Here is a 16,585-nt window from a genome sequence, read left to right as displayed (position 1 = left end):
AGACGTGGTAAATTTACGGCTGCATCAGGGATTTTTTCTCAAGACCTCAGCAGGATCCGAAACCTCCCCCCCCACGATAATTAGCCTGTTTTCAGGGAAGCCACCAGCAAAAACGCATAGGTCCGTGAACTTATCACGTATTCTGTGTGTTTATGCCCAAAAACAGGAAAAAAACAGGCTCAAATTAGATTGCCTAAGGCTGAGTACACACCAAAGACTTTCTGTCCAACCATTCAACTAGTTGATTGGTTGGAATGAAAATCTGGTAACGTATGGGAGTAACTGATGATCAGCAATTTGCTCCTAAATGCCAGAAAACAGATGAAAATGGTCGTTAGACAAGTTTGTTAAATGTTTGCTCTAAACAATTTGTTCACACAACAGTTTTTGTCCATTTTCCGGCGTTTGGGAGCAAATTGCTGATTGTCATTTGCTTTCATACCTTACCAGATTTTCATTCCAACCGATCATCTAGTTGGATGGTTGGACAGAAAATCTTTACGTGTGTACCCAGCCTAGAACTTAAAAACGGGGAAAAAAGACCAGTTTTTTTTTTTGCTTATTGACTACCCCCTATAGTTGGAAACTGTGCTTATGCATCATGAACCAACAAACTTCCAAACTGCATATTCAAAGTATACTTTGTAGAAAACAGCTGTTCAAACACCAAACTCGTATCTGATTGTTAACTTTTTCTTTTAGCAGAAAGGAGCTAAAAGTTCATGAAAACTAGCCATTACCAACATTTATCAACAGCTAAAAGCAATAAAATCCTTCACCGAGTCTACTGTAGGTAACACGACCAATCTACTGAAACCTTCAGCACAGAAGCATAGACACAATAGCCTATCAAGACTCTTCATACCAAACAAAATAAATATTATAAAAAAATCGATATAATATACAAACACAGACAAATCCTTCCAACATGTCACTTGTCCTTTACGAATGGATTCTCTAGCAGTTGAGGAACAGAAAGGGGAAGGGAGAGAGCAAAGGGTGAGAAGAGGAGAGATAAGGAAGCACATGAAGACTGAATGTTAAACATATCAGAAGACGCAGAAATCAGGGTTAGCAATTCACTTACCCTGAAGAGATTTCCCCAGGCCCTGGCCAAGTTTCCACCCATGCTTCTGCAGCAAACGATGTCCAATGTTATCCTGATGGATAGGGGAGAGAAGGATTGGGGAGAAAAAAAAAAAAACACGAAAATATTCCAGTAATAAAATATGCCCCCCCTCCATCCTTTCATTTATAGTTCACCAGTGATTGAATTTCGTGAGAACCAAGTCATGCGTTAAAGAGTGTATATGTATGCGTATATATATATTATATTATATAGAAATATATAATCTATAATATATATAGTTGCTAAATAAAATAAATAAATCTAGTGTATGGTGACAAAACACTGTGCTTCCTAAACTAAGAACTGATCACAAAATGTGGTACTCCTCCTGGCACTGCAGTTACCTCAGACAGGGTGCAAGTATTCTGCAGTAATAAAATGCTGTGGTGTGACATAGGTGGATATGAGTTCAATATGAGACACGGAGCATAAGACAAAACACCTGTCCATCACCTGGACCACAAGGAAGGTGCTGTCCCACAGAGAGCCAAAAAGAACCGCTGCTGTTTTATGTGAAAATATTGACATTTTATAAAAGTAAATATATATAAAAAAACAAAACAAAAACAAAACTACATTAGTGGTGGATTGCATAACTACATACACACAACAGAGCGGAAGTAGGCAAGCGGTGACCTCTCCATCTTTGAAACTACAAGTGTTAGGATGTACTACCAGCCCATCTGTCTACCTCAGCACTAGAGGCAGCCCAAGGTAACATTCATTTTAGTAAATAGCATAATAAATGGCCAGCCTAGACTTTGCCACCCATTAAGCACCCAAAATGTATAAAATAAGGCTAACTGATGTTTTAGTGGCTTGGTTTTTTTTCCTTCAAGGTTACAAAATAACTCTCTTTAACTCTGGATAGGACAGCACACTTCACTTCCTGGGGGAAATTACAGACCGTGGGGCAACCAAAAGCCAACACTGCAGCAAGACCAAGATGATTACCAGTTGGCTTTAGAATAACTTTCTCAATTACATTTCTGTTCAACTCAGACGTAACTAAAAGCATGCAGCAAAATGTTATATTTCGAAAGAAACCATTGGTGTTAGTGTAATCCAGACAGAGTAATCATGGGGGAGAAGTAAACAGAAGAGGAACACCTGCAAGTCTGGCTTTATGAAACTGGGATCATGAATGATTGCATAGCATCTAATGCATCGAGTGAGACAGGACTAGAACAGGGTTAACAGCCAAGGATGTTTAAGTGCAAATGAAAGCAAAACAGAGGCAAGAGGATAGGGGTCCCAGCAGAGTGTCTCATCTCCCCTTTATGCATTTACGTTTAATTGCTATACCTTAAAACTAGAAGATGAGGGACCTCGAGGTGACATTATTGGTGGAAAGGCGCAAGGAGCAGTGTTTGAGCAAAGAGCTTCCTAAATTCGGCTTGTGTAGTATTGAACAACAAAATATAGTTATAGTGCAACGCGTAGGTCTGGTGAGAAAGGAGAGGGGCTGAATTACATACCCATTTGATCATAAATGTATTTTAATAATTTGCTTAACACATAACTGCTTAAAGGCTGTATTCAGAAACTGCAGTTTACAATTTATAAAAAATATCCAAGTAGTAATTAGGGGAGGCACTACAAGGCACCAAGAAGGGAGGGGGGAACAATAGAGAAAGGACGAGTTAAAGGAGGGGGAGGTGGGTGATTCATACTGCAGGGTGGAACGTAGCAGGACATAGAAGGGAGTCTTGTTCTGCATTCCTATGCACAAAGACGCATTGCAGACTAGCAGCGTAGGGAGGTGCTGATAAGTGCCCACTACTGACAGCCATGGGATAACTGGGATCTGATACCATCTAAAGTCTTAAAATGTATGGTAATATATATTGAATATAAAAGGGTTATGCATAATGAGATATCTTCTGAATAAGGTTCCACAGACAGTAAGATGCAATCCACAGCTGCAGACATGGAAACCATTACAGACTGCCAGAAATGATTCTCAAAAACACTAAGTCTGCCAACAGAGAACAAAAACATAATTTAAACAGCATTTAACACGATCAGAAGACGAATTAACTAAAGAATCCAACATGACAGTAATGATGGAGAGATCTTTAGTTACCCTTTATAGGCAAATTTGTAACCTTTAAAACAAAACTGACATTATCTTTGCTTGTTATACTGTAGCAAGTAAAAGGGTAACTATAAGCACCACTAGCCATTACTTAAAATGGTAGTGCACAGGAATGTTTTGAAACTGAGTAAAGTCATCGAACATGACAATTATGCACTTTGGTTTTATCCAATTGGTCTAGGAGCTATTGCTTGGAATATGTTTGCTAGCCTCCTTATTTGATAAAAAGGCCCAGATTTAAAAAGTGAAATTTGTATTTTACTGTGGAGCTAATGTTGAGAAAATTTAAATTTTGTGAATCATCAACATTGTTGCACAAGAAATAGTTTTCTTTACAAGTTTCCTGGCATGCAGATTTTATGACCATCTCAACCAGAGTTAATGTCAACAAAATAATGACAGGATCAGTAAACTATATCTAAAAAAAAAAATCTCACAAACCCAGAAATATGCACGGTTAAGTAGGGGGCTAAACTTGAGTGGTTAAACATTTACAACGTATATAAAAATCTATGTAATAAGTCACACTCTAAATAAGATCTGTCCACATTTCTTTTACCCCCAAAAATAATGTCTATGTAGTTGTGCAAGGGACAATAAGGGGGCCTATTCATTACACGACTTTTGGAACGATCCGACCGAAACCAGGAGGTTTTGATCGCATTGTTCACAAAGTCGTGTAATGGATAGCCGGCAAGGACCAGCGATGCATTTGCAAGCTGGTTCCTTACCGACCCAGACTATCTACGGAACATGTTGGTCAACCTGACGATCGTCAGGTTCCCCATGTTCCGAGATAGGAGGTCGGGATCCTGCACCGAGACATTCAGGGAATGCCATTCAGTGCAGGCACCGCAGCGACCTGAGGGACTGAACGCTAGAAGTTCCGTTTTTTAGGTCGCCTAATGGATAGGCCCCTTAAGAGTGTGGGCTGATAGTCAACAGTCCTGACTCAATTTGTTTATTCCCATTTTTTAACAAATCACTGTAGCAGGTAAGAAGCAGCAGCTTGATAATTACAATTTCCTTGCTTTCTTTCTTTGGACTACTAATAAGAATGACTGATAATGCTGCAGATGTGACTGCCATGGCAAGCACATTCAGGGCACCGGATACATTTGTGTTCACTGTGACATCTCTTCACCTTTCCTTCTCTCTCCGCTGCACTTACAAGAAATGCTGAGTGTCTGAAAGCCTGTGGCTTTATAGTAGAATGAGTCTCAGCCATACTTGTTTTGACTCCAGTGAGAGTTTGAAAAGAAGATAATGATTTGTAGGAGAAGATCTAAGAAAATGGCTATCAAATCCATGCTCAGAAAAGGTACTTAATTTGCTTTCTAAAGAAAAAAAAAAATTGATGCAGGATTGCTATTTTTACTGCGGCCTAGCACATAAATACATATTCCTGGCAATGGAGGAATAGAGATAGGCAGGCTGCTCAGAGGAGGGGAGGCACTCTGCTTAGGAAAAGAGGGAAAGGTCACTAGGAATTTTCTACAAGAAAGTTATTAAACAAAACGAAACAAAAAAAAAAGACAGACAAAATGGGGGAAGCATTGCTAGTTTCCAAAAGATAATACAAGTGGAGTGGAAATACGAACCTGGCTTTAAAAACAGGGCTGTCAAAGGAACAATTAAATGTAACACAGTAAGAAACAGTTTATTTATATTTTTTATGTATTTTTGTTGCATTGTCACCAAGCCACTGCTTGCAAGTTAAGGCTTAATATAGATAGGTGAAAGCAGGAACGTGAAATGAAAAAGGCATAGACAAAATTTTTTTTCTTAAAAAAAAAATTGTAAATGGGAGGGATGAGTTGAGTGCTGGGGAGATTGCGAGAGGAGAACAGAGGATAGGATCTGAGTTTAAAGAAACAGGAAGAAATGGAATTAAAATAAAAAGGGAGTAAGATGGCACAGAGGGGTCATTGATGCATTGGGCAGACATTTGCATCACTTACAGAGCCAGTCAAGAGCAATGCCTGCTGGGCAAAGTCATCCAGCCATTAACATCCCTTGCTAACAGTCAGTACAGCCCCTTCCCTCTCCTCATTAAGCAATGTTGTAAGCAACACCGCTGGAAAGCATGAATTTGTTCATCCACATGGCTAATGTCAAGTCAGTAATAGTAAACTGAATGTGAAGAGGACAGAATAGGGGTGCAGTCCCTTAGATTTGGCTATCAGACAGGTTGTATTATAGGTTATTGCAGGAATGGCAGTGAATACTTTGATGTAGGATGGAGATGCAAAGTGTGTTAAGTAGTATGAGACATGGAAGTTTTAGAACAAGATTATAAAGTGTGCACTGTGAAATGCAAATATAAAAAATTAGTGTTTTGGCATTTTCTTGACAGAACCAGACAATAAAGAAGTATATAGGAGTATATAGATTGTTAATGTAAAAAGATGGAAAGGACAGCAAGTAGGGATTAATGACAGCTGTGAATGCACTATGGTCACTAAAGAAATTGTTCTGCAGACACAGAAATTCAACAAAAGGACAGGGATCCAGTGACAGCTGTGTGAACGTGTCAGATTGCCAGTGAACAGATGTCACTTTATGTCACCTCTATTTTGCACTCCTCACTCCATCCCACCAGCTCTTGAGTGGGTGATAAGTTCAGCTTAGTGTGCTCTGAAGTAAGAGTTGAATGCTCACTGTGGTAATCTCATGCATATTGCAGGGCAGAGAGACCCTGACCAGCCCCTCAAAACCAATCCCTGCAGCTCACTACAAGTTGACACCACCAAGGCCGGACAAAGGGGAAGCAGTTGGGTTAGGCTATATCAAATGGCACTAAACTTGGTGCCAGTAACCCTTCACACCGCTGACTGGCTCCCCTATAACAAGCACTGGTAAGAACCTCTGACAGTGGAAGGGTTAATGCTGGCCAAGTTGAGTCCAGGCGGTCTCAGAGTCCACAGATCCTGCCAGCTGCACTCCATTTATTATCTTCAGCAGACTATTCCCTCTGGGATGCTATACACAATCAGTGGCTTAATGCATTTTCAGGCAGCCCAGTGTAATCTATTTTAGAAGCTCTCTGCACACATCAAGTACAGGCTTCATTATGATTTTGAAGTGCTTGAATAATCAGAATTGTAAAATACATTGGAAGCTTATCAGACCTCCTCTTATAGCCTGTAAGATTCACACACACAATATGGCACTAAATCTCTTCTATATGTTTGACAGCATACGACTAAGTTCTGTAGACTCCTGGAGCAAGAACAGCCATAGCCCAACACCTACTCTTCCCCACAGGTATTGCTGCAGAAGCCGGTTTACACCCCCCAGGAACCCTAGCTGTCTCAGTGCCCCAGCTCTTCCTCAGCTGCTTAACACCCTGCAACTGCAGCCTCTGACACACTCCTGGGATACACAATCTATAGGCCTCTTCATTTTACTGCAGCACAGGACAACAGCTTACAACCCCACCACAAAACAATGCGTGTAATGTTGACTTTAGGGCGGAAATAAGTGTTATGGTATAACATACCTTAGTTAACTCTCTTTCTTCGAGGTCCATAGGGTCCACAGAATCTACCTTGGGGTACGTAGTTGGAGAGATCCATTGCACTAAACAGCTACAGCTTTAAAGCTCCCAGCATGCACTGGTCCTCCTCCCTATATACCCCGCCTCCAGCTACAAGCATTCAGTTTGTAAACAAGCCTAACAGCAAGAGACGGAAAGTGGCGAAGGAAGTACAATGTACCCAAGAAATACTCAAAATACGAAGAGGAAATCAGTGATACAAAAAAAGCAAAGAACAGATCCCAACTGAGGCCAGGTGCATCAGGGTGGGTACTCTGTGGACCCTATGAACCTCGAAGAAAGAGAGCGTTAACTAAGGTATTTTAGATCATAACTTTTTTTCTTCAGGGTCCATAGAATCTACCTTGGGGACATCCTAAAGCAGTTCCCTTAAGGGTGGGGACACTCCTGAGCAGAGAGGAGAATCCGCCGCCCAAGGGAGGCATCCTGGGAGGCAAAAGTATCATATGCAAAGAAATTGATAAAGGTATGGACGGATGACCAAGTGGCTTCCTTGCACAGCTGTTCAGCCGAGGCACCATGTCTAACCGTCCACGACGGTCCAACAGACTGAGTAGAATGTGCTGTCACCTTGTTAGGAACAGGGAGATTAGCCTTTAAATAGACCTGAGCAAAAGTCTGTTTGTTAGCTGGCCAGCCTCGTTTGTGAAACCCAAATAACACAAAGAGCGAATCTTATTTCCTGATGGGAGCTGGTATGATCCATCTTAAGTCCATCTTATTCAAGGGTTCAAGGTGGGAGCTTGCAGCGCCCTGAGAACCAATGATAAATCCCATGGTGCTACTAGAGGGACAAACGGAGGTTGCAGTCGGAGAACCCCCTGCAAAAATGTTCTTACATCTGCCAGGGGGTGCAATTCTGCTCAGGAACAAAACTGAAAGCAGAAACCTGAACCCTCAAGGTAGCCAGGCGCAGACCTAAGTCTAACCCAGACTGCAGAAAAGCAAGTACTCTTGAAACCCTTAGGGTCATATTTTGCTCAGGAACACCAATGAAAATATGAATTCCAAATCCTGTGATAGATGCAGGCTGAAGCAGGCTTCCTTGCCCTCAGCATTGTCTGGATCAGAAATAGAGAAACCTTTGGCCTTCAAGATGGAAGACTCAAGAGCCACGCCGTCAGGCCAGCCAAGGTAAATCCGGATATAGGCAGGAACCCTGCACTAGCAAATCCGGTGGAAGCGGCCTGTCTATGGATAGACATGTCAGATCGGTGAACCAATGACTCCTGGGCCAAGCAGGAGCTATTAGTATTAACCTGCCGCCTTCCTGCTTGAACTTTCTGACGACTCTTGGGAGGAGGGATATCGGAGGAAACAGGCATGCCAACCTGAAGTTCCACCTCACCACCAAAGCGTCCACGAAGGCGACTGAGGGGTCCCTTGTTTTGGACCTGTACCTGGGGACCTTGTGGTTGTGACGTGATGCCATGCGGTATACGTCTGGTAGTCCCCACTTGTCCACCAGGAGTTGGAAGACGTCCAGATGAAGAGCCCATTCTCCGGCATGTATGTCCTGACGACTTAGGAAGTCCGCTTCCCAGTTGCATCTCGCGTTGTCGGACTGAATCTGGACAGGCCTGCCCTGGAGTAGGTCCTGTGCCAGAATGAGCGCTCTGTGCACTACACGAAGCTCCAAAACATTTATCTGTAGGTGACTTTCCTGAACCGTCCACCTTCCCTGAAAGGTGTGATGACCTGTCACCGCTTCCCAATCCTCGCAGACTTGCATCCGTGGTGAGGAGTACCCATTCTGGGACCCATAACGGGCGACCCTTGTCTAAATGAGTTGTCTGCAGCCACCAAGAGGTAGAGCCGAACCTCTGGCGAGATGCGGATCATCTGAGACTTCATCCGATGACACCGACCATCCCAATGAGACAGAATCCATAGCTGCAGGGACGTGGAGTGGAACTGGGCATATGCCACCATGTCCCAGCACCTGCATTGACAAGTGACCTGATACTTCCTGCTTGCAAAGTAGACTGTGCACCCGAGATTGAAGTGCTGCAATCTTGTCCTCTGGCAGAAGAATCCTCTGTCCCAGAGAATCCAGCAATGCCCCTAAGTGCATCATTTGCTGAGTTGGAGAAAAAGAAGACTTTCCAATTGATTATCCAGCTGTGCTCTTGTAGGCAGACAATAGTCATCTGGTGATGACATTGTAACATCTCCTGAGATTGTGCCAATATCAGATCGTCGTCCAAAAATGGCAGTATCCTGACTCCTTGTCGTCTGAGATGAGCAGTCATGACTGCCATTATCTTGGTAAATACCCGAGGGGCTGTGGCCAACGCGAAGGGTAGAGCCTGAAATTGGTAATGTTGCTGATCTACTGCCATTCTCAGAAATCCTTAGTGAGTTTGTGCAATAGGAACATGCAGGTAAGCATCCTGTATGTCCAGAGAGACCATGAAATCTCCAGGTTCCACTGCCAGCATAAATGACCGTAGGGTTTCCATATGGAATTTGGGCACATGGATGAATCTGTTGAGAGACTTCAGATTCAGGATAGGGCGATGTGACCCATTTGGCTTCTGAATCAAAAATACATTTTAACAACAACCCCTTCCCTGTTGCGTCACAGGAACGGGGATTATGACTCCTGACCTCAGGAGGGCCCCAATAGCCTCCCGGGAGGCCAAAGATCTGACCGGGTCTACTGGAAGGGTTGTACCAACAAACCTCTGAGAAGGATGCCTCAGGAACGTGATGGCGTAACCATGAGAGCCCATCTCTCGAACTCAGACATTTGTAGTCGTCTGATGCCAGGCATGAGAAAACTGTAGAAGTCGACCTCCCACCGAGACCTTCCAGGGGGAGGCCCACCCCATCAGACAGTGGGCTTATCGTCCGGCTTGGAAGCAGAACGTCTGGTTGATCAGTCAACCAGTCAACCTGGTCTGCGGTTCTTTGTGGGAATTATCCCGTCTAGAGGAACACTGTCCCTTTGCCTTACTCTGTGGGCGAAAGGATCAAGCGGACGACTGCCTATAACTTAGGGGTAGTCGTAGATGGCAACCTCGCAGATTTAGATGTCGCCAGAGAAGACAGTGTCATCCAGGTCTGGTCCAAACAGTACCTTCCCCACGAAATACAAAGACTCGAGGGCATTCTTGGACCCTGTATCCACCTTCCAGGTTTTTAGCCAAAGAGTTCTTTGAGCCGCAACCGAAGTTGCCGATACCCTAGAAGCTAAAATACCTGCATTAATGACCGCTTCTGCCACTGGTCTATTCGCCTGTACTACTGAGGGGCTATAGGCAGCAGCATACTCTGACTAGAGTGAGCTGAAGAATCAAACCAACAGGGATTCATAGGGGACATGTACATAGAAGGATGCAACTGCTGTGGGTATCCCACAGTAGAAGGCAATATCATGATAGGAGCACGCGATGCTGCGAACTTGTTCACCATATGCGACAAAACCTGCGACCAAGACGCCACCCAAGATGGCTTTTATGTAGGTGCAGGTGTACGAGATAGGAAAGGTGGCTGTTTAAAACAGGCACTACACAATCCCTCTTGCACAAAATCCTGTTCAGACAGGCCTGCAAAACAGGATTTACATGACTTGAGCACCAGAGGCTCACCCTTCTCATCTTTACCCTCAGACATGACAAATGTGTGATCAGTATAAGGTGTACAGTATTAATTCAATGTGACCCACTTCATATATGAAAAACCCTTTTCAGAGGGATGAGGAGAAACACAGTAATAGGTATAACTGATAGTTTGAAAACAAGAGACAGTATATACACAGCACCTAGCATGAAAGTCACATACATTGCATAAATACAAACACTGTTATTGCAAATTGACTCAATCAAGTGACCAGCCCCGCCGGCGTAATGGCAGGATAGAGCGCTATATACCAAACCCAGAGGAGAGATATATAGACAGACCAGACCTCTGAGACAACCAGCCTGCAGCAGTACACACAAATGCGAACTGCGAGCGTCTCACACACGAGGTGGTCAGAAGTAGCAACCCAGAGGCAGGAATCCGTAACCGGAAGTTGCGTCTTGGTCGGGGGAGGAGCGGCCGGGGGAGCGCCTATCTCCCCATAGCTGCAATTTTGACGGCACAGGTACGCTGGCCTCACAGTAGTAGATGCTATCTAGTGTGTCTACTACCCATCCCCGGCGACAGACGATATGGCCCGGGCAGCCTTAGTGAGTACATGTTACACGAGACCTTCACCCAAAGCCGCCTCTGGTGCGTCTCCCACACCGGAGGCCTGAACTGCGTCGCGCACGATTCCTGTCTCTAGGAATAGCTTACCTGCCATCTCCGTGAATCCGATCGCAGTGCGAACCCCAGCGACGTAGGCTAGCGAAGCCTCGCTGAGGCCCCCCGAAATCCCCAGGGCATATACTGGTACTGGCGTATCGGCAGCCGCGGAGGTAGATGGAGTCGCAGTACCTGCGTCCTATTCGGCGCTTAGTACCGCTCAACTCAGAAGTTCAAAAAAAACTAAGGTAAATCGTAAAAGAAAAAGCCTGGGAATGCCTAGGCAGTCCCACTGTTAAACAGGTGCGTCTGGATACTTGCTACACACCAAAACAAAAAAAAACTGCATGGCTGTGGCTGGAGGCGGGGTATATAGAGAGAAGGACCAGTGCATGCTGGGAGCTTTAAAGCTGTAGCTGTTTGGTGCAATGGGTCTCTCCAACTACATACCCCAAGGTAGATTCTGTGGAACCTAAAGAGGAAATATATTTAATATAGTAATGGAAAGATATGAGATTAAGGTTTTGAGAATATTGCAACTAGTGTCTCCAATGAGAATAAGACCTTGCAAGCACGAGACATACCTAATAACCAAGTCTGAGGCAGTATGCAAACATTGTTAGCAGGTAGATGGGAATATTACTAAGTGTCCAATATGCACCTTTTTCATATGTATCCTACTCATTCTTTTTTACCAGACTGAACAAACATGGCTTCATGTCTGAACTATACTTTCCCACATCTATATGGAACTTTATTTGCATATTATAACCTGTTCAAACAGACACCAGGCTGCATAGGTGTCATAAAGGGGGCAATATATGAGAAATGGTCTATCCAAAATCTTTTGCCTATCTGGTCTCAACTAAAATATACCAGCTATTAAATCCACACCAGGGACAGGAAAAATACAGCACTTTGGAGTAATAATCTGACAATGGCTGATAGAACGAATGTTGCCTATGCCTGACCTATACCTCTGTGTGAAGAGTGGTGTCCTCCTCTGCAGCATTACCTTGTGCGCACTTTAGCTAGCTACATGCCAGCACATAGCAGAAAAAGGGAATATATATACACACAAATATAGATACGTGGTGTTCACTGGACCAGAACAGAAAGGAGAAGGGCAGGGGAGAAAAGAGGAAAGTCTTCCTAGAGTATTAACCCATTCACTGCTGGTGAGGCGAGCAGCAATACCAGTCGTTGCCGGACCCTCCAGCAGTGAATAGCGTAAAGGAAAAATGAGAGGAAAAATGTATAAGTAAAAAAGTAAAAAATTAAAATTAAAAAAAGGCAGAGCGTGCAATACAAACCAGGTCATGAGCAGCTTAGCTAATATTGGGATCAACTGCTGTGGAAGAGAAAGGCCAGATAGGGCCAAAGTTGTGTAAAGTTCTGTATACCGTCTATACACAGACACACACACAAACACAACACAGACCTACACTTCAGCAGAGAGATGCGCATTGCTCCTTAGTCGGCTTTACAGAGCACAGGGAACCGCTCATTATAATGGTATGTGCTGCACCCATCCTCATCAATGCTTGAAAGTGCATTTTTGATACAGACAGGATATATGTGAAAACCTATCCACGTGAAAAACACGTAAGTGGAAAATAACCCTTGTACAATGCTAGGGGCAATAACCATAAATTCAGAAAATCCTCTTAAAATCTCATTGCATGTAATAAGAGGCACTACATACCAATATGCTTGTAAAGAAGCTGGAATTGAAGACATTATAAAAGGGCCTAATCATATGTCACAGTCCCCCCCATATTATAGTTTAGACTGTATGTTCCAGCTGAGACTCAATGCGCATTCCACTTAAATCGGACTTGTCAGCTAAACAAAGTGGAAGTAGCCATTTTGTGGGCTGAGCTAACAATCAGTCTAACAGTTCACTAGCAACTTGTGTCATGCAGAGGCCAAACTACAGGGCACATGACTGCTACAGGGCCTAGCAATGCTTTTCCATCTCCTATACCCACTCTGCTCCTTTGGGCATGACAAGGGAGCAGAAAAAGTATTGTTGCACTTCCACTCCCAAAACTATTTGGTTCAGTGCCAAGCAATTGTGGGTTACGTCACTAGTTCCTAATAAACTGATGGGCTGATCATTGGCGAAGTAAGCAGATATGAAGAATATTGGTGAAGCACAAAATGGCTCCCACCACTGCGTGCAGGTGATAGGTCCATGTTAAATAAAAAGGTGGATTTTGTCACACTTGGATAAGCATAACCACGTATTACTGTACTATTCTTAATAACATGAAGCCAATTCTAACCTTTCCATCGACTGCTCCTTGATTTCCATAGGCCTGCGTGATAACGCAGTGCTCTTTCGATATATAATGTACTCAGATTGCAAGGCAAAAAAACACACCAATGAATGCTTTAAGCTGAATTCCTATTCCTTCTACACCTGTCTTACTGGGCGAAGAACAAAAAGAAATACAGGAATACAAGGGCCTAACCAAAATGCATCCTCTTACCGATTCAATGGGCTTGTCCAGAGATGCCTGTTCAATCTCCAGATGTCCATCCTCATACTGGTCAAAATGGTTGCCCTACACAGAAGCAAATATAAAAAGTTAAAAGAAAATACATGTGTTACTGAAATATTCCAAAGTCTATTAAAAGTTGACATTAAATTAGCAAAATGGTGGCAAGCACGAGGAATACATGCGATAGTTTTGTTATCGTCTGTACAGAGGAAAAACATAAGAGTGTTTATTTCTGCCTCAGTTTCCTATACTACCCTTTATTAAGTGTAGTTCACACCGGATCATGCCCTCGAATCCCTCAGACCATCATCAATGGACAACATGACAACCAAAACTTTGTATTGAGACAGGATAGTCGCGCGCAAATAAAACTGGAATGAGAGTTTTTAGAGCAGATGAGGCACTATGGGACAAAGGCAAATACAGTGGCTCTGTGGGCAAGCTAAATTGTGCAGCTGGCAGTCACCTTCATGGCAACTTTCAGCTTTAAGACTTTATAAACCTGCATACTAGAGCTACTATTATTCTCTTCATATGACAATTGACAACAGTTGGATAACAATGGCTTGCAGCCATGCTTGAACAAAGGTTGAATGCGGAGGAAGGCTTGAAACAAATCATTTTAAAATGCCAGTTCAGATTCACTGATTTATATACATGAAAGGGATAGCCAAGTAAAAACGAAAATGTTTTACATTAGGTATAAAATATCAGTGTATATCAGTGAAATTTCCTACCACTCTTAGACCTTCTACCAGTCTTCAAAGAAAACCATCTGGAGACTAACCTACTCCCACACGACTGTGCCAATCCCCACTCAGATATACTTGCTCCAATTTTCTCAGCTGTGCCCTTTTCCCACACAGCTGAGAACAAGCCCACATTAACCATTTTCTTCATTTTTTGCACTTCTTTACCATTAATATCACCATTTTAGGTATGCTCCGTTTTCCAAAGCCTACAGATCAAATGACTTTAATTGTACATGTTGTCTACATACATTAAGGCAGCCATATTATGACCAGACCCAATACTGACTGGGAATGCGACCTATCAATTCATTAAGGGTTGGTGAATACAGTGAGACAGGAAGCTGCTACTATGGTGTGTAGAGAACTAAAGTGAGATGGAAATGACAAGGCAGCTGGAAAGATTTCTTGTACACACACACAGCACATGATCTCAGCCTCCCACAAAAGGCATCCTCCCCCCCCAACCCAAGAGTCTTTTGGGAACAGTTTCTGCAGATTGCTTCAACATGTTCGCAATCTGGATTCTGTTTGGGAACCCTAAGAAAGAAACCAAAGTACTTCTATAGCAAAAAAGCTAAACTCTCATCATAGGAGCACCAAGATCTAGCTGTGCCTACTCTCACAGACCTCCCTCCAAGCCGCAGTGAGATCTGGCAGTGATTCACTCTGCATAACATGCACTTGGATTCACTGCCAGACTCTCTCTGCAATGCTTAGACCCGTCTTTGCTGCAATTGCGCCAAACAGCCCCTCTTGGCGCTCCTGTTCCTGTGAGACTGTTAGTGCCAGGCATCTTTTCTGCTGAAAATGCGTCTGTGTTGCAATGAGACTAGGATGCACCAGAAGACTGTGCCGATTCATTTAATATGCAACACATACACTTATCTGAGTGCGACTGAGTCTCTGAATCTGTATACGAAGTGCTACGATGCAACGGGCGCCGCTTACTTCCAAACCAAGTTTCTTTTTTACAGACTCCAGTGCACACAGATATAAAAGTGTCACATATCAAATTAATCAGCACAGTCCGCTAGTGCATCCTAGTCACATCGCACTGCAACGTATGGTACATACACACGGGCCGATCTTCAGCGATAACGATATCGCTGAACGATCTCCATGCACCTTCCCGGTGTGCTGGATAATCGATATCAACCCACCGACGGCCTCGCGGGTCCCTAGAGTAACCTGGTCGATATCGACCAGGTTGGCCTGCATGCACGGTCGATGGACAATATGTATCGTCCATACGTGACCGCGCACACAGGTCGTTGGTAGGTTGGAGGCACCGAAGAATGCACAATACTAACGATCTGATCGATATCGTTAGTATTGTGCATTTTTATCGTACCGTGTGTACGCACCATTAGATGCATTTTCAGCAAAAAGAAAAAAGCCCGGCGCTGGCGGAGTTGCACAGAACCTGGCAGCTCACTCACGCCAGGCATATCGCACTGCATGGCGTATTGAGGCTAGATGTATGAGGATACATCTGTAATACACAGAGTCCAACTGCATTGAAGAAGTGTACATCCCAATCTGACATTTTACAGTGTTCTAAGGGCCTGATTCAGAGCCGGACGCTCTGACCAGAGCGCTCGCTGTGAATCAGGGCCGGTCTAGCTTAAAATGGAGCAGCCTCCTGACCGCTCGCATAGCTGTGGGTGACCACCCACAGCTTATGCGAGCGGCCAAAAAGATGGTCGCGATGTTCAAGACCATCGCGACCATCGGGCTTGCGACGAAACCCAGCGGTAGGGTCTCGCTGCCGCAAGCCCAGGAGTGCTTTTGGCTCTATCAGAGCCAAAAACACTCCCACTTACATCACTAGTGATGTCAGTGGGGCCGGCCCCAGACGGTAGGCCGTGGAAACGCCTCCGTCTGGGCAGCCACGCCCCCGGCACACCCACCAAAGGGGGCGTGCTGTCACTCACCATCGACAGCACGCCCCCTTTGGTGTGAGACCCCGAGCGACGGCTTCCACGTCGGTCGCCGGGTCTCGCGCATGACGGAGGCATCTCCGTCGTGCGCATTTGGGTAACATTGACCCGCTTGCAAGCGTACAGCACTCGTGAGCGGGTCTAAGTATTTTATTGCATATGTCCTAGTTATGGAGCATACACACGGTCAGATTTGTCAGATGAACGATTTTTACCAAAGATTTGAACGATTTTTGACTGCATTAAAATGAATGGAAATCGTCCAAGTCTGACTGCAAACACATCAGATGTCAGATATCGTTATCTGACCATCGGGAACGCGCATCGTTCAAATCGTTCATAACAGATCTGTCAGATTTTCTTTCAG

At 44.1% G+C, this 16,585-nt stretch overlaps 1 protein-coding gene across 5 annotated transcripts in view; it reads right to left on the bottom strand.

Annotated features, from left to right (window-relative positions):
* The window catches only part of GPATCH8 (G-patch domain containing 8), a 65,853-nt gene that overhangs the window by 38,715 nt on the left and 10,553 nt on the right, over positions 1 to 16,585 (bottom strand). The window contains exons 1-3 of one of the 5 annotated variants that reach the window (XM_088470662.1): positions 13,515 to 13,584; positions 4,829 to 4,846; positions 1,088 to 1,160 (exon numbers count right to left, since the gene is read on the bottom strand). Coding sequence is in view for 3 of the 5 variants with exons in the window: in XM_088470659.1 (XP_088326785.1) it covers positions 1,088 to 1,244 (157 nt within the window). In the remaining 2 variants the exon portion in view is untranslated. Of the gene's footprint in view, positions 1 to 1,087; positions 4,847 to 12,332; positions 12,371 to 13,514; positions 13,590 to 16,585 lie in introns of those variants that run through there. The other 4 variants (XM_088470659.1, XM_088470661.1, XM_088470660.1 and 1 more) reach the window with 4 other exon arrangements.

Source organism: Taudactylus pleione, unplaced genomic scaffold, assembly GCF_031769625.1.
Source record: "Taudactylus pleione unplaced genomic scaffold, aTauple2 ptg000102l, whole genome shotgun sequence".
NCBI lineage: Eukaryota > Metazoa > Chordata > Amphibia > Anura > Myobatrachidae > Taudactylus > Taudactylus pleione.
This window is presented reverse-complemented; position numbering and strand designations above follow the sequence as displayed.